General features: G+C 34.6%; 1 protein-coding gene across 12 annotated transcripts in view; it reads left to right on the top strand.

Annotated features, from left to right (window-relative positions):
* The window catches only part of HMBOX1 (homeobox containing 1), a 167,364-nt gene that overhangs the window by 90,630 nt on the left and 51,912 nt on the right, over window positions 1–24,822 (top strand). For all 12 annotated transcript variants that reach the window (XR_012498141.2, XR_012498140.2, XR_002137473.3 and 9 more), the window contains exon 5: window positions 19,759–19,869. Coding sequence is in view for 9 of the 12 variants with exons in the window: in XM_019733209.3 (XP_019588768.1) it covers window positions 19,759–19,869 (111 nt within the window). In the remaining 3 variants the exon portion in view is untranslated. The remainder of the gene's footprint in view (window positions 1–19,758; window positions 19,870–24,822) is intronic.

The raw sequence follows: 24,822 nt of genomic DNA, 5'->3' as shown, positions 1-24,822 counted from the left end.
CTCACTTAAACTATGAGACTTTGCTTCCTGTAGTAGTTATAAAAATATTGAGTGACCTACCTCTAAATAAGATCAAGCTGACCCATGGATATTTTGGTTTTGAACACACTGATTTTAATGCACATGTCCAGATCATATTGCCTCAGTTGTTATTGCTCTTGATGAGAAACATGGGGAAAGGCTTTTAGGAACATTTTTAATGTGATCTTTATTTAATGTTTTGAGAGACATTTTAAGAGCTAGAATATGCTATTTTCATAAAAGTGTTTTTTTCTCCTTTGTTTGAAACATAAAGATTGTTGTGCCCAAGCCCTTCATTGCTAAATATTGTTTACAGGATATCTCTTACCAGTTTGTCTTGATTTTCTTTTTTCTTTCTTTTTTTTTTAAGGACATAAAGAGTGTTTTTGAAATGTTTGAGTGCCATGTGTTAAAATAATTATTAGCATGCATTATAATATTTAGTATGGAAAATGCCTCTTAAACCGTTTTTGCCCATGCTATTTTTCAGTCATTAGCTCAGCTTTATCATTGTGCCAACTACCTACCAGGGCAGCATGTAGTCCTGTAAATGAGTTGTAGATAACCAGTGGCTCTGGTTTTTACTATGTGCACCTTGCTAGCTAAACCTCTCTTTTTGGAGGGTTTTTATTTTTAGCTATAATTTATTTTAATACTTACCTAGTACTAGATGCTGTGATAACTGTTTTATCTATTTGAGAGCCAGGTGTTAACTTCTGAGGAGATTCCGTCATTTACCTGTAGTCACATACATAGCTAATTGCTCTTTGTCCTGCTACAAAGCCAGTGGTTTGCACAGAGCCAGTGTAGTACATCAAGAGTATGACTTTGAAGGTTCAAAATGTGATTTCTGTCACTTACTAGTTACGTAACTCTGGGCAAGTCACTAAATGTCTTAAGCTTCAGTTTCCTGTTTTGGAAAATGAGAATAATAATAACCATTTAGCAGGGTTCTTAAGTAGACTAAATGAGTTAGTTTATATAAAGTTTCTGGCACATAGTAAATGCCATAGAAGTTTTTTATAATTATCATTATTAACCATTATACTGCTTAATGTTTGGCCAGAAATCATTTCCCCTTCATCTCTCTCCAAAAATTGACTTTTCTAAAGCTAAGCTTCCTGAGACTAAATGTGTTAACCTTAAGGTTTCTCACCTTGGACCACTTAATAATGAACCTTTAAAAATATATAGCATCCCCGTATTCATAGCAGCATATTTACAGTAGCCAAGATATGGAAATAACCCAAGTGTCCATTGATGTATGAATAATGGAATATTATTCAGCCATAAAGGAAATCTTGCCATTTGCAACAACTTGGACCGAGCTTGAGGGCATTATGCTAAGTGAAATAAGCCAGAGAAAGAGAAATACTGTGTGGTATCATTTATATGCAGAATCTTAAAAAAAAACACACACACACAAAAAACCCCAGAAACCCATAAATATGGAGAACAGATTGATTGGTGGATGCAAGAGGTGGGGGAAGGGGAGGACAAAATGGGTGAAGATGGCCAAAGGCACAAACTTCCAGTTATAAGATAAATAAATCCTGGGGACATAATGTACAGCATGGTGTATATTTAAGGATGCTTAAAAGAGTAGATCTTAAAAGTTTCCATCACACACAAAAAATGTCTAACTATGTGTGGTGAAGAACATTAACAAACTTTCTATGGTAATCATGTCACAATATATACATATATCAAATCATTATGTTATACACCTAAAAGTAACACAATAAAAAAAGTTCAAGGTAGATCAGTGGATTTTAATGTAAGTATGAAAAAAGTTTAGTGAATTGATTTCAGATTGCAGATTCTAACCTTTAAGAATATATCATTTAATAAAACTGACTTTTATTATGAAAAAGAAAAGAATACATCACTTGTCAAGTTTTAGTGTATTATCAGAGAATATCCACAATTATTGGGAAAACTATTAAAGTACTCCTTTTTCATCTAAAAACATGCTATGTGAATTTCATTTTGACATAAGCATAGGAAACTTGCTTCATCATGACTATCCTTCCACAGTTTGGCATGCACAAAATTGCCTTAAAAAATGTTGTTTAGATAATTACAGCTAATATCCTGAGCAGAGTTAGAAAGTAGGGAGGAGACCGTCCAGCTCCCCTGTGGCAAGATCTGCCTTCTCTCCGCCCTGTGTTCCCTCTACTTGCTGACCTTACCAGGATTTTGTCTAGTATCCTCATTTTATTTCTCAAAGGAAGGGATGTCAGTTGTGATGACTGCACAACAAGTATTCTCAAATATCTTCTGAACGGAGTTAGTTCCCTAAAATGGAATTTTGAAATTTTCTATGCATTCTTATTACTGAAATAAAAGCCTATAATTAAACTAAAAATAAAATGGAACATATGTTTATTTTTTATATTAGAAAGTATCTTCATTTGGTTCGAACTTCAGAAGTACATATAAGAGTATATTCAGTGCTAAGTCTCTCCTATCTCTGTCTCTCAGACATTGTACCCTTTCTAGAAGAGACTAATGTTATCAGTTTCTGCAGAGATATTTTATGCATTTGTAAACAAATAAATGTGTCTACAGTTCTTTTCTCCTTTTTTGTCAAACAGGTGGTATGCTATATACACATCAAGCTTTTTTAAATTGGAAATTATCCCGCATCAGGATATAAAGAATATTACCACCGTTTTTGTTGTTGGTTTTTTTTGTAGCAGTTTTATTCTTTCATTGGTACATAACATAATGATGTATCTTATAATCAATGTTGTTGTAGATTTAATGAAACGTGGTATAAACATTGATGAACATGCTGCTTGGATTGATCTCAAAATCAGTTGTAACCATCTACCCTCTAACCATTGCCCTCCATCTTTGCCAATAATTGGTACATTGTTAGATTTCTTTAAGTTTTACCAACCTGAAAGAAATGGAATGGTATTTAAGTGCAGTTTTTAATTTAATTTTTAATTTTTATTTTTTTATTGGGGTATAATTGATATGTAAAATTATTAGTTTCAGGTGTACAACATGATGATTCGAAATTTGTATAGATTGCAAATGATCACACAGAAAGTCACCATATATAGTGACATTCTTCACCATAAATAGTTACAAAAAATTATTTTTTCTTCTGATGAGGACTTTTAAGATCTACTCTCTTAGCAACTCCCATCACTATAGTTTTAATGCATTTCCCTGATTACTGTTTGGATTAAACATGAGTTCATATTTAATTGCCCATTTAAGTCTGTTGCCCATTTTTTATAGGGTTGTCTTTTTCTGTTTCTTTTTGTATTTTTATTTTTAAAAACTTTTGACAAATAAAATTGTGTATATTTAAGGTGTATAATGTAATGTTTTGACATATTTCTACATTGTTATCACTGTTTTAAAAAAATGAACAGTATCCCACCTTCTAAATACTATAATGTTGAACCAACTATTAACATTTTAGCAATTCAGTAACGACTTTAAACTGTCTTTTGCCTTTATCCCATGCACAGACACTGACTAAATATTTGTTTAATAAATAAGTAAAATTTATTTAGAGATTTAGATAAAATTTCAGCTTGATGGTAATATATTATTCTTTTGTATGTGTAACTTATTTTTCTTTTTTGATGTTTATGTATACCTCCTTTGACCGTGTAATTTATCTTCTAGGAACTTACCCTATAGAAATATTTCCTTATGTCTAGAATGATGAATGTACAGGAAAATTTATTGCAGCGTATTATGTGATAGCAAAAGGCTGTAAATAAGCTAGGTGTCCATCAGTAGGGGACTAGTTAGGTAAATTAAGGTACATCCATATTACGGAGCACCGTTTATCCATAAAAGAGTAAGGCAGCTCTGTATGTCTCAAGTGGAATAGGGCCTTCCACTTGAGACATATATGAGTTATAAGGTGTGGGAGGGAGGTGACTGATTTTGTTTTTAAGCACCAATTTTTAAAATACATACCTTATCACAGGCTCAACAATAATGTGTAGTGGCTAGATTCAACTCAAGTATCAGCAATTGCCTGTGTGCTCTTTGATACCAATCAGAATCACAACAGGATTTTGTTGTTCTGACATGATTTTAAAGTTCATCTGTAAGAAAAATGCATAATAATGACTAAGACATTTTTTAAAAAGAACAGCGGAAAGAATTTGAACAAATTTACCTTTCCAGTTATTAAAGTATACCATATGATTAGAGTAAGTAAATAAGATCATATTGTCAGATTGATAGATGTATTACTTGTACAGAACAGAGTTCATTAATAGATCTTTGTACGAGTATATAGGGAAATTTAGCTTAAATAAAGGAAGTACAGTTGACCCTTGAACAACATACGTTTTAACTGCATAGGTTCACTTACTCGTTGATTATTTTTTAATAAATATCGTAAATGTGGTTTCTCTTATGATTTTAACACTTTTCTAGTTCACTTTATTATAAGAATATGATATATAATACATATAACTTACAAAATGTTCATTAATCAACTGTTTATGTTACAGTAAGGCTTCCAGTCAACAGTAGGCTGTTAGTAGTTAAGTTTTGGGTGAATCAAAAGTGAAATGCAGATTTTTGACTGCACAGGCATCCCAAACCCCTGCATTGTCTGTATTTCAAATCTATAAGGAAATGGTGTTTTTCCATTGGTTATCTATTTGAAAATAAAGAAAGAAATGATAGATCGCAACATCACACCAGAAACAAACATCAGTTTCCATGTGGAATAAAGAGATAAATATATACTTTTTAAAGCTAGATAAAAGATTCTACACTACTGTTAGAAGAAAATATTGAATATTTTTATTATTTTGAAGTAGAATAGGAATATATTTTGAAGTGGAATAGGAATATCTCTTGTAGATATTGAAGTAGGAGACCTTTCCTAAATAATACATAAAATCCAAAACGTAAAGTTAGATGGATTTAACTGTATAAAGTCTTTAAGCATATATCCAACAAAAGATGCTGTAAACGGGATTCGCATTGAAAGGTATTTGCAGTATAGCGAGCAAAGGATTGGTATCTATGAGCTATCAAAAGAGCAATTACACGTTATTATGAAAACAAATAATCCAATAGAAAAATTTGCACAGGCGGTCAGTATGTAATTTTCAGAAGATGAAATATAAATGGCCAATAAACATGCGAAAAGATTTGCAGCCTCTTGGAAAATTAAATAAGAACAATCAACTGCAAGTTAATAGGTTTTGTTTGTTGGTTTGTTTTTGCCCATTAGATCACCAAACTTTAGAAGATTGAGGCGTACTGCTGGTTAAAAATAGCAGAAAAAAATTTGTTCCACTTCTGTCCATCATAACCCAACAGAAACAATAAAAATAAACAAAAATAAAAGAAAAAAACTCTATCTTTAATGAAGCAGTCACTAGAACCTTAAAACGTAAAGTAAATCAAGTAGAAGTTCTGACTCAAACAAAAGAAAACGATGCACTGACACATGCCTCCTCCATCCTGGAGAAAGAAAGTTTCTCTGAAAGTGTCTTAGTTATGAATAGTTGATCAATGATCTTTGGTTTCAGGGGGACAGTTCTAGAGGGATGAGGCAACAAGAATAATGGGAATATTCCTACATAGATACACTTTAATGTAGAAATCCCATGCCTATAAGCATGGGGTCCCTCAATTCCACATCTCCTGGCAAGTACTGAAACTTTCTGTCTCTATAGATTCACCTACAGACAAATTGCTGGACATTTTCTAAAGTAGACTCATATACTACGTGAACCTAATGTTTTCAGGGTTCATCCATGTTGTAGCCTGTATCGCCACTTCATTCCTTTTAGTACCCGAATGGTATTCCATTGTATGGACAAACCACATTTTATCTATTCATCAGTACATGGACATTTGGATTGTTTCCACTTTTTGGCTGTTGTTCATAATAATGCTGTGAACATTGGTGTACAAGATTTTGTGTGGACAAATTCTCTTGGACTATACCTAGGAATGGAATTGTGGGTCACGTTATCATTCCATGTTTAACATTTTGAGGAACTGTCAAACTGTTTTCTGTTTTACAAATGCACCACACATGTATGAGGAATCCAGTGGCTTCACATCGTCACCAGCACTTGTTATTATTCGTCTTTTAAAGTATAGCCATCCTAGTGGTTGTGAAGTGGTATCATACAGTTTTGATTTATATTTCCTTAATGACTCTTGGTGTTTAGTGTCTTTCATGTGCTTTTCAGCCATGTGTATATCTACTCAGAAAAATATCTAGTCAAATCCTTTGCCCATTTTAAAATTGGTTTTGTCTTATTTTTAATTATAAGAGTTCTTTACATATTTTAGATACAACTGTCTTGTAGATACAGGGTTTGCAGATATTTTTACATTTTTGGTAGTGACCTTTGAAGCACAAGATTCTAATTTTGGTGAAACTCATTTTTGTTATTGGTGCTTGTGGTGTCATAGCTAAGAATCCATTGTCTAATTTGAGGTCACACAGATTTACATTTATGTTTTCTTTTGAGAGTTTTATAATTTTAGCTCTTATATTTAGGTCTCCGACCCATTTTGATTTAATTTTTGTATATGATGTGAGGTAGGAATCCAGTATTTTTTTTTTCTTTTTTTTGCTGTGGCTATCTGGTTTCAGCACCATTTGTTGAAGAGACTTTTTTGCTATTGTATTCTGTTACCTTTGTCAAAAATTAATTGACCATAGGACCGGCCCAGTGGCTCAGGCGGTTGGAGTTCCATGCTCCTAACTCCGAAGGCTGTCAGTTCGATTCCCACATGGGCCAGTGGGCTTTCAACCACAAGGTTGCCAGTTCAATTCCTCGACTCCCGCAAGGGATGGTGGGCAGCGTCCCCTGCAACTAAAGATTGAATGTGGCACCTTGAACTGAGCTGCCGCTGAGCTCCTGGATGGCTCAGTTGGTTTGAGCGTGTCCTCTCAACCACAAGGTTGCCAGTTCAACTCCCACAAGGGATGGTGGGCTGTGCCCCCTGCAGCTAGCAACGGCAACTGGACCTGGAGCTGAGCTGCACCCTCCACAACTAAGACTGAAAGGACAACAACTTGAAGCTGAACGGCACCCTCCACAACTAAGATTGAAAGAACAACAACTTGACTTGGAAAAAAGTCCTGGAAGCACACACTCACTGTTCCCCAATAAAGTCCTGTTCCCCTTCCCCAATAAAATCTTTTTAAAAAAAATTAATTGACCATAAATGTTGGGGTTTATTTCTTAGCTCTCAATTCTATTCCATTGATCTATATTTTATCCTTATACCACCAGTACCATACAGTTTTGATTACTGTAGTTCGACAGTAAGTTTTGAAATCAGGAAGTGTGAATCCTCCAACTTTGTTCTTCCTTTTTAAGATTGTTTTGGCTATTCTGGATTCCTTACATTTCCATAGGAATTTTAGGATCACTTTGTCAATTTCTGTAAAAAAGCCAGCCGAATTTTAATAGGAATTCCATTGAATCTGTAGATCAATTTGGGGAGTACTGTGTTTCCCTGAAAATAAGACGTAACCAGACAATCAGCTCTAATGCGTCTTTTGGAGCAAAAATTAATGTAAGACCCGGTCTTATAGTAAAATAAGACTGAGTCTTATATAATATAATAATAATATAATATAATATAATATAATATAATATAATATAATATAATATAATATAATATAATATAATATAATATAATAAATACCGGGTCTTATATTAATTTTTGCTCCAAAAGACGCATTAGAACTGATTGTCCAGCTAGGTCTGATTTTCGGGGAAACACTGTATTGTCATTTTAAATCTTAGATCTTCTAATCCATGAATATGAGATGTTTTTCTATTTATGTAGGTATTCTTCAATTTCTTTCAAAAATGTATAATTTTCATTGTCCCAAGTCTTGCACTACTTTTGTTAGATTTATTCCTAAATATTTTATTCTTTTTGATGCTATTGTAAGTGGAATTGCTTTCTGAATTTCAGTTTTGGATTGTTCATTGCTAATAGATAGAAATACAATTTATTAATTATGTATGTTGTTCTTGTATCTTGAAGCCTTGCTCAACACATTTATTATTTGTAATCATTTTCTGTGCGCACGCGCTCATGTGGATTCCTTCAAATTTTCTACATATAAGATCATGTCATCTGCAAACAGAGGTAGTTTTACGTCTTCCTTTCCAATATGGATGCCTTTTATTTCTTTTTCTTACCTTATTGACCTGGCTAGAACTTCCAGTATTGTGTTAGATAGAAGTAGCGAGAGCAAACATCCTTGTGTTGTTCCTGATCTTAGTGGCAAACCTCAGTCTTTACTACTAAGTATGATGTCAGCTGTGGGATTTTCATAGATGTCCACTATCAAGGTAAGGAAGTTTACCCCTATTTCTAGTTTGTTGAGTGTTGTATATCATGAAGGGATGTTGGATTTTATCAAATGCTTTTTCTGTGTCTATGAAAATAATTTCATGGGGTTTGCCATTTATTAATATGCTACATTACATTGATTTTCATATGTTGAATGAACCTTGCTTTCTTGAGATAAATCCCACTTGGTCATGGTGTATAATCCTTTTTATATGTCGTTGGATTCAGTTTGCTAGTATTCAGTTGAGAATTTTTACATCTATATTCATAAGGGATATTGATCTGTAGTGTTTTTCTTTCTTGTAATGTCTTTGGTTTTGGTGTGAGGGTAATATTGGCCTCATAAAATGAGTTGGGAAGTATTTCCTTCTTTTCTATTTTTTTAGAAGAGTTTGTGAAGGATTGGTGTGTGTGTGTGTGTGTTTTAATTATTTTTGAAACACTTGGTAGAATTTACGAGTGAAGCTATCTGACTTTTCTTTGTGGGAAGATTTTTTACAAATTCGGTACCATTACTTGCTATACATCGATTCTGTTTCATCTTGAATTAGGTTCTGTAGGTATTTCTAGGAATTTGTCCATTTCATCTTGGTTATATAATTTGTTGGTATACAGTTGTTCATTGAATTCCCTTGTAATTTTTTTTATTTCTGGAAGGTCAGTAGTAATGTCTTCTCATTCCTGCTTTTAGTAATTTGAGTCTTCTTATTTTGCTTTGTCAATCTATCTAAAAGTTTCTCAATTTTATTGGTTGATTTAATGAGCCAATTTATTTTGTTGATTCTTTTCTGTTACTATTTTCTATTTCGTTTATTTCTCTATGTTATGCCCTTCCTTCTGCTTAGCTTGGATTTTGTTTTCTCTCTCTCTCTCTTTTTTTTTTTTTTTTTTTTTGTAATTTTTTAAGGTAAAAGTCTAGATTATTGATTCGAGGTCATTTTTCTTTTTTTAATACATACATTTACAACAATAAATTTCCCACTGAGCACTTCCTTAGCTTCATTTCATACATTTTTGTCTGTTGTATGTGTTTTTTTTTTTTTTTTAATTATCTCAAAGTATTTTCTAGTTTCCCTCATGATTTCTTCTTTGACACGTTGGTTAGAGCTGTATTGTTTAATTTCCACATATTTGTGAATTTCTCAGGTTTTTTTCTGTTATTAATTTCTAATATCATTTCATTGAGTTTGGAGAATATACTTTATATGATTTAAAAATTATTGAGACTTGTTTTATGGCTTAACAATGGGTCTTCCCTGGAAAAATTTCCACACATACTTGAGAAGAATATGTGTTCTGCTGTTGTTGAGTAGAATGTTCTGTAAATATTTGTTAGGTTTATATGGTTTATAATGTTGTTCAAGTCTTTTGTTTTCTTGTTAATATTGTCGTTGTATGATATTATTGAAAGTGGACTATTGAAGTCTCCAACTATTACTGTTGAATTATCTTTCTCCCTTCAGTTCTTACAGTTTTTGCGTCATGTTTTTGTGGGATCTGTTTTTTGGTGTGTATATATTTTTAATTATGTCTTCCTCATGAATTAACCCTTTTATCTTTCTGAAATGTCCTTTTGTCTCTCATAACAAGTTTTTTCGTTAAATCTATTTTGTCTAGTAAAGACACTTGCATTTTTATTTGGTTACTGTATACATGGTAAATTTTTTTCCTTTCTTTTATTTTCAACGTATTTATGTCTTTGAATCTAAAATATATCTCTTGTAAACAGCATACATTTGAATTGAGTTTTTTGATCCACTTTGCCAGTCTCTGTCATCTTATTGGAGTGTTTAATCTTTTTAAATGTAACATAATTATGATGAGATAGGGTTTACATCTGCCATTTGTTTTCTGATTTATGTCTGTTTTGTTCCTCTATTATTTGATTACTTCCTTCTTTTGTGTTTAATAGATATTTCTAGCATACCAGATAAATCCCTTGTCATTTCTTTTGCTGTATTTTTTTTAGTTATTTTAGTGTTCGCTCAGGTGATTGCCATTAACATCTTAATTTTAACAGTCTCATTTGGATTAACATAAACATAATTTCAGTAGTATAGAAAAACTTTGCTCCTTTATAGCTTCGTTCCCTCCCCCATTTTTTGTGCCATTAGTTATATATAAATTATGTGCTTATATATTGTGTGTCCATTACCTTAGATTTAAAATCATTGCATTATCCAGTTTTCTTTTAAATCAAATAGTAAAAGAAATTATAAGAAAAAATACATTTATACTGCCTTTTATATTTACCTGTATAGTTACGTTTACTGACACTGTTTATTTCTTCTTGTATATTTAAATTACTATTTAGTGTCCTTTCATTTCAGCCAAAAGAACTCTTTTTCTTGTAGGGCAGATCTGCTGATATCAGATTCTCCCTGGTTTTGTTCATCTGGCAATGTCTTAATGTCTCCATTTTGGAAGGATAGTTTTGTTGGATATAGAGTTCTTGTTTGATGCTCTTCCCACCTCCAGCACTTTAAATATGTCATTGTACTGCCTTCTGACTTCATGATTTCTGATGAGAAAATCAGCTATTAATCTTATTGAGCATCGCTTGTACATAATGAATTACTTCTCTCTTGCTACTTTCAGATTTTCTTTTTGTCTTTAGTTTTCAACCATTATGATGTTTCTAGGTGTGGCTCTCTCTCAGTTTACCCTACTTGAAGATTACTGAGCTTCTTGGATGTGTAGATTAATATGTTTCATTAAATTTGGAAATTGGCCATTATTTTTCAAATACATTTTCTTCACTTTTCTTTATTTTCCTCCTGGTGTATATTGTATGTATACCGGTATACATCATGGTGTCCCACAGGTTTTTGAGGCTCTGCTCTATTTTCTTGATTCTCTTTTCTTTCTGTTTCTCATAATAAATCATTTGATTGACCTGTCCTCATGTTTACTGATTATTTCTTCTGCCAGTTTACATCTGATGTTGAGCCTTTTTAATGAGACTTTTTCATTTCAACTTATTGTACTTTTCAACTACAGAATTTCTATTTAATTCTTTCTTATAATTCCTGTCTCTTTATTGGTATTCTGTTCGGTGAGACATTTTTCGCATACTTTTCTTTAGTTTTTTAGACATGTTTTCTTTCGTTCTTTAATAACTTAAAATAGCTGATTTAAATCTTTGTTTAGTAAGTCCAACATCTGGGTTTCTTCAAAGACACTTCTTACTGACGGCTTCTCTTACTATGTACGTATCATACTTCCTTGTTTCTTTGCATGGTTCATAAGTTTTGTTTTGTTTTCTTAAACTGGGCAGTTTAAATAGTATAATGTGGAAGCTCTAGAAATCCCTACCCTTGGATTTGTTGTTATTGCTGTTTATTGTTGTTACTCTTTGTTTAGTGACTTCCCTGAACTTATTCTGAAAGTCAGTATTATTTGTGGTTTGTGGCTTCTGAAGTCTCTTCCTTGTTAGCTTAGCAGTCAGTTAATTATTATCCAGAGAATTCCTTAAATACCTGGAACCAATACATTTCCCAGCTTTGCTGAGGGACTCTGTATGTGTATTGGAGCATGCCTTTAATCCTCAGACAGGCAGTTTATAATTGTGCCTTAGCCTTCACTTTCTCTTTGCACCATGTTTCAAGGTCTGCCAGAGGTGAGACCTTAGGGACTTCACAGTTCTTTATTGTACATGCGCGTTGCACTGGTCATACATAACAGACCTAGGCACGTGCATAACCCTACGCATAGGTCTTGCCTTCTTGATTCCCAGACATATGTCAAAGCTTTTCAAAGACCCTCAGAAACTAACCTCATTTCTCAGCTTTTAAAATATTTTTGTCTGCTGCTTGCTTGCTCCAATTATTATCATCACCTCAGGCACCTGCAATGTTAAGTGATTGCCCTTGATTGTTTTCAACAAACCACTCCCTTTCTTTTCTCTTCCTAAGGAAAAGACTGTTCACACTGAATGAGGTCTGAATCAGGTCAAATAAGGACAGGCCTTGCAAATGGGAGTTTTCAGGGAAACCCCAGACAAGTCAAATAATGACAGTTCTCTTAGAATGGTGTTTTAGGGAACTCCAGACATCCTTTAGGTAGTACGTGTTATACTCCCTCCAGTGGCTATGAGACATCTCCTGGTTTTCACTGTGATTGCAGAAATACTGGTTTTCAAGTCTACTGTGATGATGGGATGATGGGAGTGGGTGTGGGTCAAGCTCAAAATGTCATAAAGCTATTCTTCTGAAAATTGGGCATTTTTTAAAGAAATAAGCACTTCTTGAATTGTTGCAGGCCTTTGGTTAATTTCCAGGGTTCTGAAAAAGTTGATTCTGACCATTTTTGCCAGTGCTTTTATGGTAGAGCAGCTGTTTCTCTCAATGCTTTTATGGAGGACTGGTTTTTCAGAAGTCCTTAATCTACTCTTCTCACTGACATTACTCAAATTTAATAGATTTTGAAGGAATGTCTAACCCTCAGAAAAATTCCCCTGTAGCATTGTCCTCAAAATATAAACATGGAAGATAAACACAAGCATACGAGGACTGGGGAATATAGCACCAATAAACCTGTGCAGTCATGTGCTACTTAACAGGGATATATTCTGAGAAATTCATCATTAGGTGATTTTTGTCATTGTGTGAACATCATTGAATGTATTTATACAAATCGAGGTGGTATAGCCTTATACACACCTATGCTATATGGTATGCCACAGTCATATATATGGTCTGTCATTGACTAAAATGTCATTATGTGGCACATGACTGTACTGATAAAAACTGCTTGGTGAAGAAATCTCACCAATCAAAAATTAAATTGAAAATATGGAATCTAGGCATTAACTGGGAAGGGGACAAGAGGGACCTTTTAGGGAGCATGAAAATAATCTATATCTTTATTTTAGCAATAGTCACGTGTGTATACATGTGTCACAACTCTTTGAACTATACACTTAAAGAGTAGTGCACTTCACTATATGTAAAATATGCCTCAATTAAAAATAAAAATACTGAGCTTAGGCATGAGAAAACTGGGAAACTGTATGATAAATCTTGAATTCATTTAAATCTAGAACTGTCAGTAAACAACTATGGGAATTATGAATCCGGAACAGAATGTAAATGTTGACCATGCAAAAATGTCTTCCAAATAATTAGGATTTGGGTATGATGGCTGGGAGGGGAGATCGGGGAAGGGTAGTCTGTGTACAATGTATGTATTAGTTGTCTGTTGCTACACAAAAATTTACATCAGACCGTAGCAACTTGAAATCTAAATCTCGATTATCTCCCTCAGTTTCTATGGGTCAGGAATCCAGGAGGAGCTTGGATCAGGGTTGTTGTGGTTTAGGGTGTCTGAGGTGGTTGCAGTCATTCGGATCCTTAAGTCAGGCTGGAGAACTCACTTCCTAGATGGCTCACTTGCGTAGCTGGTGGAATGCCTCAGTTCTTCGCCACATGGATTTCTCTATAGGCCCGGTTGAGTTGTCTCACAACATGGCAGCTAACTTCCCTCAGACCCAACTATCTCAGAGATAGTTGTAATGTTTTTCATAGCGTAACCTCAGAAGCCACGGACTATCATTTCTGCCATATTCTGTTGGTTGCACAGACCAACCCTGATGCAGTGTTAGGGGGGAGTAGGAAGACCAAGAGGATTATTAGGGGTCATCGTGGAGGCTGGCTACCACAGTCTGCTAATTGCCTCAAATTTTTTAGCCAGGAGCCATTAAATACTGACTACAAGTTAGAAAATAACTACCAGCTTCCTAATGTTTTTGCATAATTGTTTTTCCTTGCTTTAGTGTATTCTTTTAGTAACTTTATTTCCCTTATGGAAGCATTTAGTAAACTTGAGTAGATCTTTCATTTTTCACTCTTGTTTATTTTAAATTTATTTTTGAGTTAAAAATCAGATCAAACTAAATTTAATATTTTTACATTTTAAAGTTCTGTCTGTGCTAAGATCTCATGTTAGTAATTATTTCTGCCTATTCTGTGTCTACATATGCTTGAAGTGATCTTACAATGAATGTAGTTATTTCTAAGTGGTAAGAAGTTGGATGTTGTTTTTTTCATTAGCTTTCCTCTGAATTTTTCTGCTTTTCTCTGAATTGCTTAGATTATTTTTTAATGAGTATTATGTTTAAAAAGAGAAAGTCAGACTTTCGAAATAAGTCATATAATATTCAGTTACGGTTAGAATGTAGGGAAACATTCTTCTCATCACTGTTGGCTAGAGTATAAAATTGGGTACAACCTTTGGGGGGCAGTCTGGTAGTGCGTATCACAAACTTTTATGCTGCTCATACAGTACAAATTAAAAATTCCATTCCTGTGAATCGACCCTAAAATATTTCTTCATATGCACAAAGATATGCATAGAGTGTTCATTGCATCATTATTTATAATAATAAAACATGAGCAACAACTGAAATGTCTAATAATAGGTAAATATTTAAGGAATTGTGGTGTATTGTCTAGAATACCATGTAGCCATTAGAATGATGAAGATTCATAATATACTACATAAGAAAATTCCAAGACATTATGTGAGAGATATGCTACTTATTATACATAGAATAACTCCAAATTGCGTTTAAGAAAGCCCAACTAGATATGTGTGTGTGTGTGTGTGTGTGTGTGCGCGCGTGCGCGTGCACGTTTATGTATTAAATGCATAGGAAAGAGTCTGAAAGGATTCCCACCAAATAAACAAGATTACCTCTAGGATTGGGAATAAGAGAAGGGCTGGGGATAAAGGACTTTTTTTCCTTCTGCATGTTTGTGAATTATTTTTACGGAGAATGCATGCATGTGTTTTAACTTAAAATTTTTGAGATGTAACTCTAGTTGCATTGTGGAAGGTGAATTGTAGAGATGACTGCAGTTCTCAAGTAGAAAATTGCTTGAAGAAGTACGCTCCACTTTTTCTTTTCAACTGTGAAATTATCTTCCAATGAAAGAGGACCTGATCGTGAGAATTTTGTACTTTGTGAATCTTAGATGGCTTTTTCTTTTCATCAGATTTCAGTTGTCCAAGCCAAAGAGGCTGAGATTCCAAACTGCAGGAATGAGGAGTGGAGAGAACATGAAGAGAATTTTAGGAAGAGAAAGTTTGGATTTAGTAAGCATGTGAGGGTTGGGGGAAAGAGTAGAGTGGAGGGTAAAATTGAGATGGGGTACACAGGGAGAAGAACAGATTAATAGGAAGAGGATAGTGAATTGAATTTACCGTGTTAAAGACCTGTGGGAAATTCTCATGAAGCTATCTAGTAGTTGGTTTGCAAGAACAGGCTGGCACTCTGGCATTTAGATGATGTTTTGAATCATGATTGTTGATAGTTGGGATAACCAAAGGAAGAGTGTATAGAGTGAGAGAAGATGCTTAGAGATAGATCCCCGAAGACACTAACATGTAAGGAGCTAGCAAAGCAATCTCTGAAGCTGACTCAAAAGTTTATCCAGCATTCCAAGGATGAAGAGGATGAGCGTGGTCAGTAGTGTGACACTCCACAGGAAGTGGAAGGAAGAGGAAGCATTGAAATTTGTACTATTAGAGACGTGGACCAGAATGGGTTGTGGTGGAGAGCCCTCTAGTGGAAGGGTGCACAGCATTTGAGGAACCAGAAGAAGCCTGATGGAGCTGTAGCTCAGAAAAGAATGTGAGTGAGGCTGCCAAGAAGTCAGACAGAAAAAGTCAAGAACCACATGATTTCACTCAGATGTGGGATATAAAACTGAAAGTAACAAACGAACAAGACAAAGAAACAAAAACTCATAGACACAGACAACAGTTTAGTGGTTACCAGAGGGTAAGGGAGAAGGGGGGTGGTAGAAGAGGGTAAAGGGGATCGAATATATGGTGATGGAAGGAGAACTAACTCTGGGTGGTGAGCACACAATGTGATATATAGATGATGTATTATAGAATTGTACACTTAAAACCTATATAATTTTACTAACCAATGTCATCCCAATAAATAAAAATTAATTTTTTAAAAAAGGCTGTTTTGCCCTTTGAATACAATGTGATCACTTTCTTATTGGCAGGAAATTAATCAGGGGTTAGTGTTTAGTCTTTCAGTATATAAAGGTTGTATGTAAAATTTCTTTTCTTCTGCCCTGTGAAAGGTAGAGAAAAGGTTTTTGAGGGGCTAAAATTATAGAGAATGACATTTTTTTCCAGCAGTGGGAAGTAAGAGGGGAGTTAGGGAAATTTTCTCCCAAGGAGAAGCACGCAAACTGACAGTAAAGAAAGGCTGTAGGGCCTTTTCACACCAAGCTCTGCTGAAGTTCCAAAGGCGTGGAGCAGCCACAGAAGGATGGGTTAAAGAACCTTTACCTATCAGCAATCTGCTAACTAAGAAAAATCATTGAAAAATGTGTTACTGCACAAATATAATTTCTATGGGCTTTTTCAGGAAAATCCTGCTTTATTACTTTGTTTTCTATATTTATTATATGAAAACAGATTAAATTTACAGGGAAGAAGTTCTTTGTTTATTTTCTGCTCACAAGAGTCTAGACGGGAGGATAGTCTTTATTACCTTCTCTCCCTTTGTTTTATTAAATTAATAATTATGTATGGAGAAAATTGTGGAGAAACATATATTAAGAGCTGACATGGTTTACCTCAGAGTGGAATTGTCAAGGGAATGCTGAAATTAACTTCTTTCTGCACTTTGTTGTTTAACTTAATGGCATTGTTTATAAAAACAACCAATAAAGTATATAGTGTTTATAAGGGAAGGCTAAAAATAAAATAAATTAATATATATTTGTAGAACGATTAAGAAAATTATAGAGGTATAGGAAGTCTACACTCTACCATCTTTGGCTATATATAAGTTTTTGTTACTATACAAAACAAAAAGTAAATTATGTATATATTTATAAAACCACACTTTTTTCATTTATAGCATGGGCATCTCTTTCCATATTGATACATAGCCATTTATTCTTTTTAGACACTGTATAGAATTCTAAAAACTTTTTTGGGGAAACGTTTTAATTGAAATACATACAGGGAAAATTGTTCAACTTAAAGGCTTTTAAAAAATGAAGACACATATACAACCACCATGCAGATCAAAATCAAGAGCAGTGCCAGTCCCTACAGAAGCTTTTCTCATACCACCTCCCAGTATAGAACCTCCTCCCCCCCAGCCATGGGTAACCACTATTCTGATTGCCATCCATACAGTTAATTTGTCTGTTTTACAACTTTATAGAAATTAAATCACCGTTGTGTGTGGCTTTTTTTTTTTATGTGTGTTTCTGACTTTTTGGGGCCCACCTTATTTTTTGTGAGATTTATCCATGTGGTTGCATATGACAGTAATGTATCCTTTTGCTGTTCTGTATAGTAGTCTATAGCAGAATGCGTAAATATCACAATTGATACAGTCTCCTGTTGATGGGTATTTGAGTTGTTTCACATTGGGGACTGTTATGGATAGTGGGCCTATAAGATTTCTTGTACATGTCTTTGGAACACATTTTTATTGAGCATGTACAGAGTTCTTTGCATTATATAATGAAGAAAGAAACGGTTAGGTCGTATAGTACGCATACATGCAGCTTTAGGAGATACCGCCCACTTGTTTCCCCAAATGGCTTTGACATTTTACCCTGCCGTTGGTAGTGTAAGAGTTCCATATACTCCATGCCCTTGCCATGGCTTTTTGTTTGGTTGTTTTTTGGGTTTTTTGTTCTTGTTTGTTTTTGATGGCTATTTTAGAACATTAATTTAAAAAGTCTGCCCAGTTTTTTATTATGCAAATGTACCATAATTTGACTCATCTTTTTGATGGGCCTTTGCCCTCTTCCCCCAGCACAGCCTAGCCAGAGCCAGGCCATCTGTGGTTGCCTAGTGGGCTCTGGTTTAGTCTACGTGTGATCTGTGTGAGGGAGCTTTAATACTGAAAGTAGAAGAACCGATACAGTCTTTTTTTTTTTTTTTCCTTAAAAGATTTTCCTCGCATTCCCATTGCTTTTGAGTAGTATGGTACCAATACGAAGGATCCGTATAAAATTGTTTTATTTTGTTGACGTGAAAATCAATTTTGATTTCATGGTAGTAAATGGTTTTCACTCTCGTTTAAAAGTAGTGTAAAAAACTAGTATAATGTCTGACTCTAGACTTTTGGTAAAAGCATTGCTAAACACAGTCAGTTTAATTATACAGAATAATTTGGTTTCTCTTAGAACGAGCATACAGTGCTAGCTGCCAGCACCTGCATCGTAGATCTTCAATCCATTGGAAAACTGCTGTGTGAATTACGTGAGAATGTTATCACTTAGGTTTTAGAAAACGATTTTAATTTCACCCTTTGAAAATGCAAGGGATTTCCAATCAGAATACGTGGCTTTGCAGCCCCACCTTTCTTTCAACAAAACTTCCCTCCCCCATTTCCTCACATTTTCTTCTAACATAGGTTTTTTTAAAGTATGAAACTCTAGGGATTTGCTTTTAATGAGTTAAATGTGATCGTCAGACCTCCTGCTTCTTCTCATGTTAGGGGGTGTGAATACTTCATGATAACCACTCTTCCTGTTGTGCAGTATAGCTTTAAACAGGTGTTGGCACAGGTGGTATTCAGTAATATCCAGTTACCATAAGTAATTCCTTGGGAGAGTTTAGATTCTGTTAACGCTCTGTGATAGTGTCTGGTCCTTTGAAAAGTGGCTTATGGGCATATAAGACAGTTTCATCTTTCCTATTATTCTTTGCTTTGCCAGTTGTGTATTGAATTATTCACTTTTGGATAGCTATAATGACCAGGAGAATGTGCTTCTGTAAGTCTATGTGTTAGAAGAACATCTTTACCTCTAGAGCTTTCTTAAGAGATCATATTGCAGCATAATTCTAAAAGTCTTCCAGTTCATAGTTATTTATACTGAGGTACATAACAAGTCTGAAATGCCTAAATGAATTAACAAATAAGCTAGAAATCTTATTGAAGAGAGCATTCTCAATGACCTCTCTTTTCCCAACCCCTCTTTTTATCAGTATCAATAATGAGTAGCCAAACTCGCTGGCTTGAAGTTTTTCCTTCTCAATATGTAGTAAAATTTCTAATATTCTAAACCGAAATTTGGGTGGAGGTGATGGTGATTGAAGCAGCAAAATCTAATTAATTTCTGATAAGTAACTATTACTTAGGAATCTCTTCATTTAGCTCGTATGTTCATGGACCTGGTGTAGAGATTAATTTTAGAGACCGCTTGAAAATCTTGGTTAATGAAATACTTTGACCTCTGAGTACTAGCCTAGCCAGTGTCAGCCTTTACAAAGAAGCCCGATGTTAAATACTTTGCTCAAGAATAAAGACAAGAATAAAGAACCCAATAACCTAGAACCAACAGAACCCTCCTTAACTTCCATGTGATTCCAGCACCCGCAACAGCTATTTCTCTTTCTGCATAGGTATCAGTCAGAGCCGGATCTCTCACTGGCTGTTGCAACAGGGATCAGACCTGAGTGAACAGAAGAAAAGAGCATTTTACCGATGGTATCAACTTGAGAAGACAAACCCTGGTAAATACCATTTCCTTTTTTCATTGCATGTGAAACGAGACATATGTAATTAATTACTTTGTTGAATGTGCCTTGTCTTCACTAAGTTTGTTTCCTAGTTTACTGTTGTTCCTTATATGCCAAAGAACACTCTTAAGTGTAAAACCTAAGCCATCATTGTACCAGTTTTTAGTTTAGTGTCTAATATCATCTAGTCTTTTTCACTGCTTCCTGTAAGGCGCCTCTTTGTTCCCAGGTTTTATATTTCTAACCAAAGATTGAAAGATGGATCATGGTTGTCAGTGGCCGATTTTTTTTCCCTTAACTGTTGGTTCACACGTCAGGTTCCACATCTAGGTTTTTGGGGTTTTTTTGTAAATCTTGTTTTAGTTACTAATATAAATTTATAGTTTCATTTAGTTCATGCTACACCATATCCAGTGATCTCTGCTAGTGATTTTCTGTTTCTAATTCTAATTACTTGAGTGATGAATGTGTCTTTGAACTTAAGGGTGAACCTGTCCTGATGACTTTGGGAACGGCCATAGGTTGGAAAGCAGAGGGAAATCTTAAGGAAAAAGATCACAGAAACCTTTGTTTCTGAAGTTGCCAGGAATAGGCAGGTTCTAGCTCGGTACCTGTAACAAGCAGTGTATACAGTAAAACCTGAAGTTGTGTTGCAGATTGCCTTAATCTGCATGTAACCCAGACTGGTGGCAGTGAGCCTGGTCACAGGTCTAACCTTGTGACTGAGCCGTCTTCTATAACACCACAGCATTAAAGCCTTTGCTTACAGACTAAACCACCAGCCAGAATACTGCATATGGAAGACTTTTCGCTAATAATAGCACTGGCTCTGAGGTGGAAATAAACAATGTTATAGAGACATATTTTTATATGTGTCTATAGTAAGATTTTTTCCCCCCACAGATCACATTCTCGATCTAAAAGGCCCAGGCATGCCAAAATAGAAGAGACCATATCAGCCTCTCTGCAATGAATTTTTTTTTAAATCTACCTGCCCCCACTTTCTATTTTGAAATATTTCAGAAGTACAGAAAAGTTGAAATAGCAGCACAATAAACATCTGTTCACCCTCTTCTTAGATACAGTAATTGTTCACATTTTGCTATATTTGCTTTATTCCTATAAAATAAATAAATGGATAAATTAAAAAATTTACATATATGTGTATGTATGCATGTATACACACTCTCTCTCTCTCCAGCACTCATCTCCTGAATAAAAAGGATAAACACCTACATAACCACAGCCCCTATTATCACATCTAAGAAAATTAATCATACTTCCTTAATATCATCTAATATTCAGTCCATATTCACATTTCTCTAGTTGTAAGAATGTCTTTTGTAGCTTTTTAAAATTGAATAGTATCTGATTTAGGTTGACAAGTTGGAATTTGTTGTTCTGTCTTTTTAGACTCTTAATTCTTAGTCACTCAAACTTTTTTTCATGACATAAGCTTTTTAAACCATTTAACGTTACAGAATGTCCCATATTCTGGATTTTAAATTTTTGTCTTAATGTCAATTAACTTATTCCTCTATAGCCCTGTATTTCCTGTAAATTGGAAGTTAGGATAAGAGGCTTGATCCTGGTTAAACATTTTTGGCAAGAATGTTTAGATTATTTCATAGATTATAAAAACCCTTCATAGATTATTTAGGAAGGGCAATTATTTAGGAAGGGCATGTACTAATGGCTGCAATTTACTTTGAACTGCATCAAAGTAAAATGGATAGGGAGTGATAGATACGTGATAAAGTTAGTACTGTATAGTAAAATGTTAGATGGTATGAGTATAAATTTTCACCATAAAATTCTTTCATTGTTGCTGTATATTTTAAATTTCTCACAATAAAACACTGGGGCAGAATGCTTTGTAAGTAATATTCACCTCATATTACCACGTATCGTGAGGCATATAATGTCAAGTTGTAGCATTATTCATAATGTCAAAGTAATGACCATCAGGTCTTGTCTTTGCAGTTTATAAATAATCTACAGGGTATCATTTTGCCATTGGATGAGTATCCTCTTGAACCTTTTGCCCATGGTCTTAACATTGATGATGCTCATCATCTGAGCCAGTTATTCCATGGGGTTGCAGAATGGTGATGATCTCACCTCCCGTCCCTTCAGCGTTTACTAGCTGGCTGTTTTCTGCAAAGATCTTTCATTTTTAGATATTTTTCTAGATATACAAGCAAACCTCTCAAAATAATGACTTTGTTGCTGCCATTAGTTAAATATTCTAAAGCAGCACAGCTCAGTAGAAATATAATGCAAATGACATATGCAATTTTAAATGATCTATAACCACATTTTCAAAGGTGAGAAGTAGCTCAACTTAACAATTATTTTATTTAACAAATATGTATTATTACTTCAACATTTAATCGATACTTTTTAAATTATTGAAATTCCCTCCCTCCCTCCCTCCTTTTTTCTTCATTTCTTCCTTTCTCTTTGTACCGATTCTTTGAAATACAATATGTATTTTACACTTAAAGCATGTATCATTTCCAACGAGTCGCATTTCAAGTGTGCACTAACCACACGTGGCTAGTGGCTATCTTATAGGGCAGCAGAGTCTTAAAATTTATCCCAGTTGAAGCAACATGTCAAACTCAGCTCCAAACAGTCTTCCCAAAGACCTCACTTCTCCCATGATTCACAGCAGAACAAATCACACGGAGAGGACAAAAACCTGGCACGTGGCCTGTTTAATAGAGCAGCTTAGGTTGATAGCAGGGGTTCGGCTAGGTGAATAAGAAACTGTGCTTAGGGGTTTTATAAGCCTGGTCACATTCCAGCAATTGGTTACCAGGGGAACACCAGAGGGATTGTTAAGATGTTCCAAAATGTATAGGGCAGAGCAGTTGTGACTTTGGAGGGCAAACACGAGGCATCTGTGTCAGGCAGTCAGCCTCCTTAAGAGAAAGGAGTTCTGTCTCTTGGATTTGGCCCTTTGACTGTATGGTGCCTAACATACAGCCTAATCATACCATAGTTGATGGGGCTAAATTCCCACCCTGGGATTTCAAGGCTGGGCTCCAGTCCCAAGCAGGGTACCAGGATACCAGGGAAATGAATGCACTAGAAATAGGAAGGGGGACTAAGGTGCAGCAATCAGGCTGCAGCAGCATTTTTTTGCAGCTAATCTGATATGATAACACTGCCTACTGCAGAATAGTACTATTGGAATCCGGTGTTTTAGCACTGGGGTGATACTGTGTTCTTTGGAAGCTGTTTTTTAAAGAATTTGTTGTTGTTTTATTTTTAATCTTATTTCCTATTTCAATTTATCTTGGAACCGGAGATAGATTCACCCATCACCAGGAAATTGGAGGAACATGGAACTAAGGCATTGAAACAGGAAAAATAGGAAAGGACTAAACATCATTCATCTAGCTGTTCATTAGGAACTGTTTCCTTTAAGGAGGTAGTGCCCCTTTTTAAGAATAAGTTTCCCTAATTATATGCATTTGCTGGTCAATGAAGTTGCATTATCAACTGTCCCCAGCTTTTCTGTTTTTTATTTGAAAACCAAATCCATACTGGTTCTGAGTTCTTTATAGTCAGATTTTCTATAGAACATAATTTAAAGTTAGCTGAAGAGAAGAGTTCATAATTGTCAGTTGGTTGTTTCTGTTGCCTCAACAGTAATTGGATGTTAGCAATTGAAATCTTAAGTTTTTAAAGTTTTTCTTTGCACTTTAACATTTATTATAAGAGCTAATATGGTAAAGAATTCTTTCTAGATAAATGCAGTTTTATTTTGTTGACTTTAAAATAACCTTTGATATTAGCTAGAGAATTGTATTGTTTCTTCTTATTCCATGGACACTTTGAAACTACAATTATGTTTGGATAAGATGAACTACAATTACATTAGCATCTAAGAATAGCCTATCCACTGTCTAGTCAATAGTTGCTTATAGTAGTACATCAGAATCTTCTCTCCACCTAAATGTCCCTAGTCGAGAACTGGTTAAGTAAAGAACCATAGTGGAATGCTATAGAGGCTATATAGCTGGGGGTTTTTTTTGGTTGTTGTTGTTGTTGTTTTTAAAGTTGGCTTTATATGACTTGGTTTTATATGTGGTAGTATCAAATTGATACATGAATAAAGAAACAAAACAGTGGATATAATATGTTGCCATTTCTATAGGGGGAGTACATACATACATACATACATACAGGTACGTATATATACTTTTATAATAAACACAGACCATCTCGAAGGCTGTATTAGGAATTGGTAAGAACGTCTCTGGAGGGGAACTGAGAGACTGTTAACTATATAACCTTCTGGGTCTTTCTAAATTTTGTGCCATGTACTTATACTATATATTTGAAAAATACATGTAAAGTGTACTGAAAAAGAAAGAGGAAGAAAGGAAAGAAGGAAGGGAGGGAGGGAGGGAGGAAAAGAGGGAAGAAGGCAAAAAAGAAATTAATCTGCCTTTAATAGATACAAAAACCCCTAAAAAACCTGGGTTCACATAGTCCAGACCTGCTTCTGAGAGGCAGTTAGGTAGAAAATAAGATGTCAATGATTTTTATTGATAGGTAGTTTGTTTCATAAATTATTCGCTGTCCAGGATAGACAGCTCATCAGAAGAAATGTAAATGGTACCATCCCTTTGCATATATTCTGAGAAAAAATGCAAAATTAAGGAAAACCACAAAATGAAAAAGTACTTTTTCTCTTTTATCTAAATTTACGCATTTAGGAAACAAACAAAAAATATTTGTACATTGTCTGTCCCTGTGCTCAGAGCATTTCTCTTTGTATACCTAGATTGAAGTTCTCTTTTTCATCCTCTTATTCTGGATCCATTTGGATATGGGTTTTTGTTCTTGTTGTTGTTGTTTTTGTCTCTCTTTAAGTGGACTCAGCAAGAAAAATATAGGGTGGATATTTAGCTTATTTTTACTGCTAATCCA

This window comes from Rhinolophus sinicus, chromosome 15, assembly GCF_057876585.1.
Source record: "Rhinolophus sinicus isolate RSI-liver-muscle chromosome 15, RSI-T2T, whole genome shotgun sequence".
NCBI classification, from domain to species: domain Eukaryota; kingdom Metazoa; phylum Chordata; class Mammalia; order Chiroptera; family Rhinolophidae; genus Rhinolophus; species Rhinolophus sinicus.
This window is presented reverse-complemented; position numbering and strand designations above follow the sequence as displayed.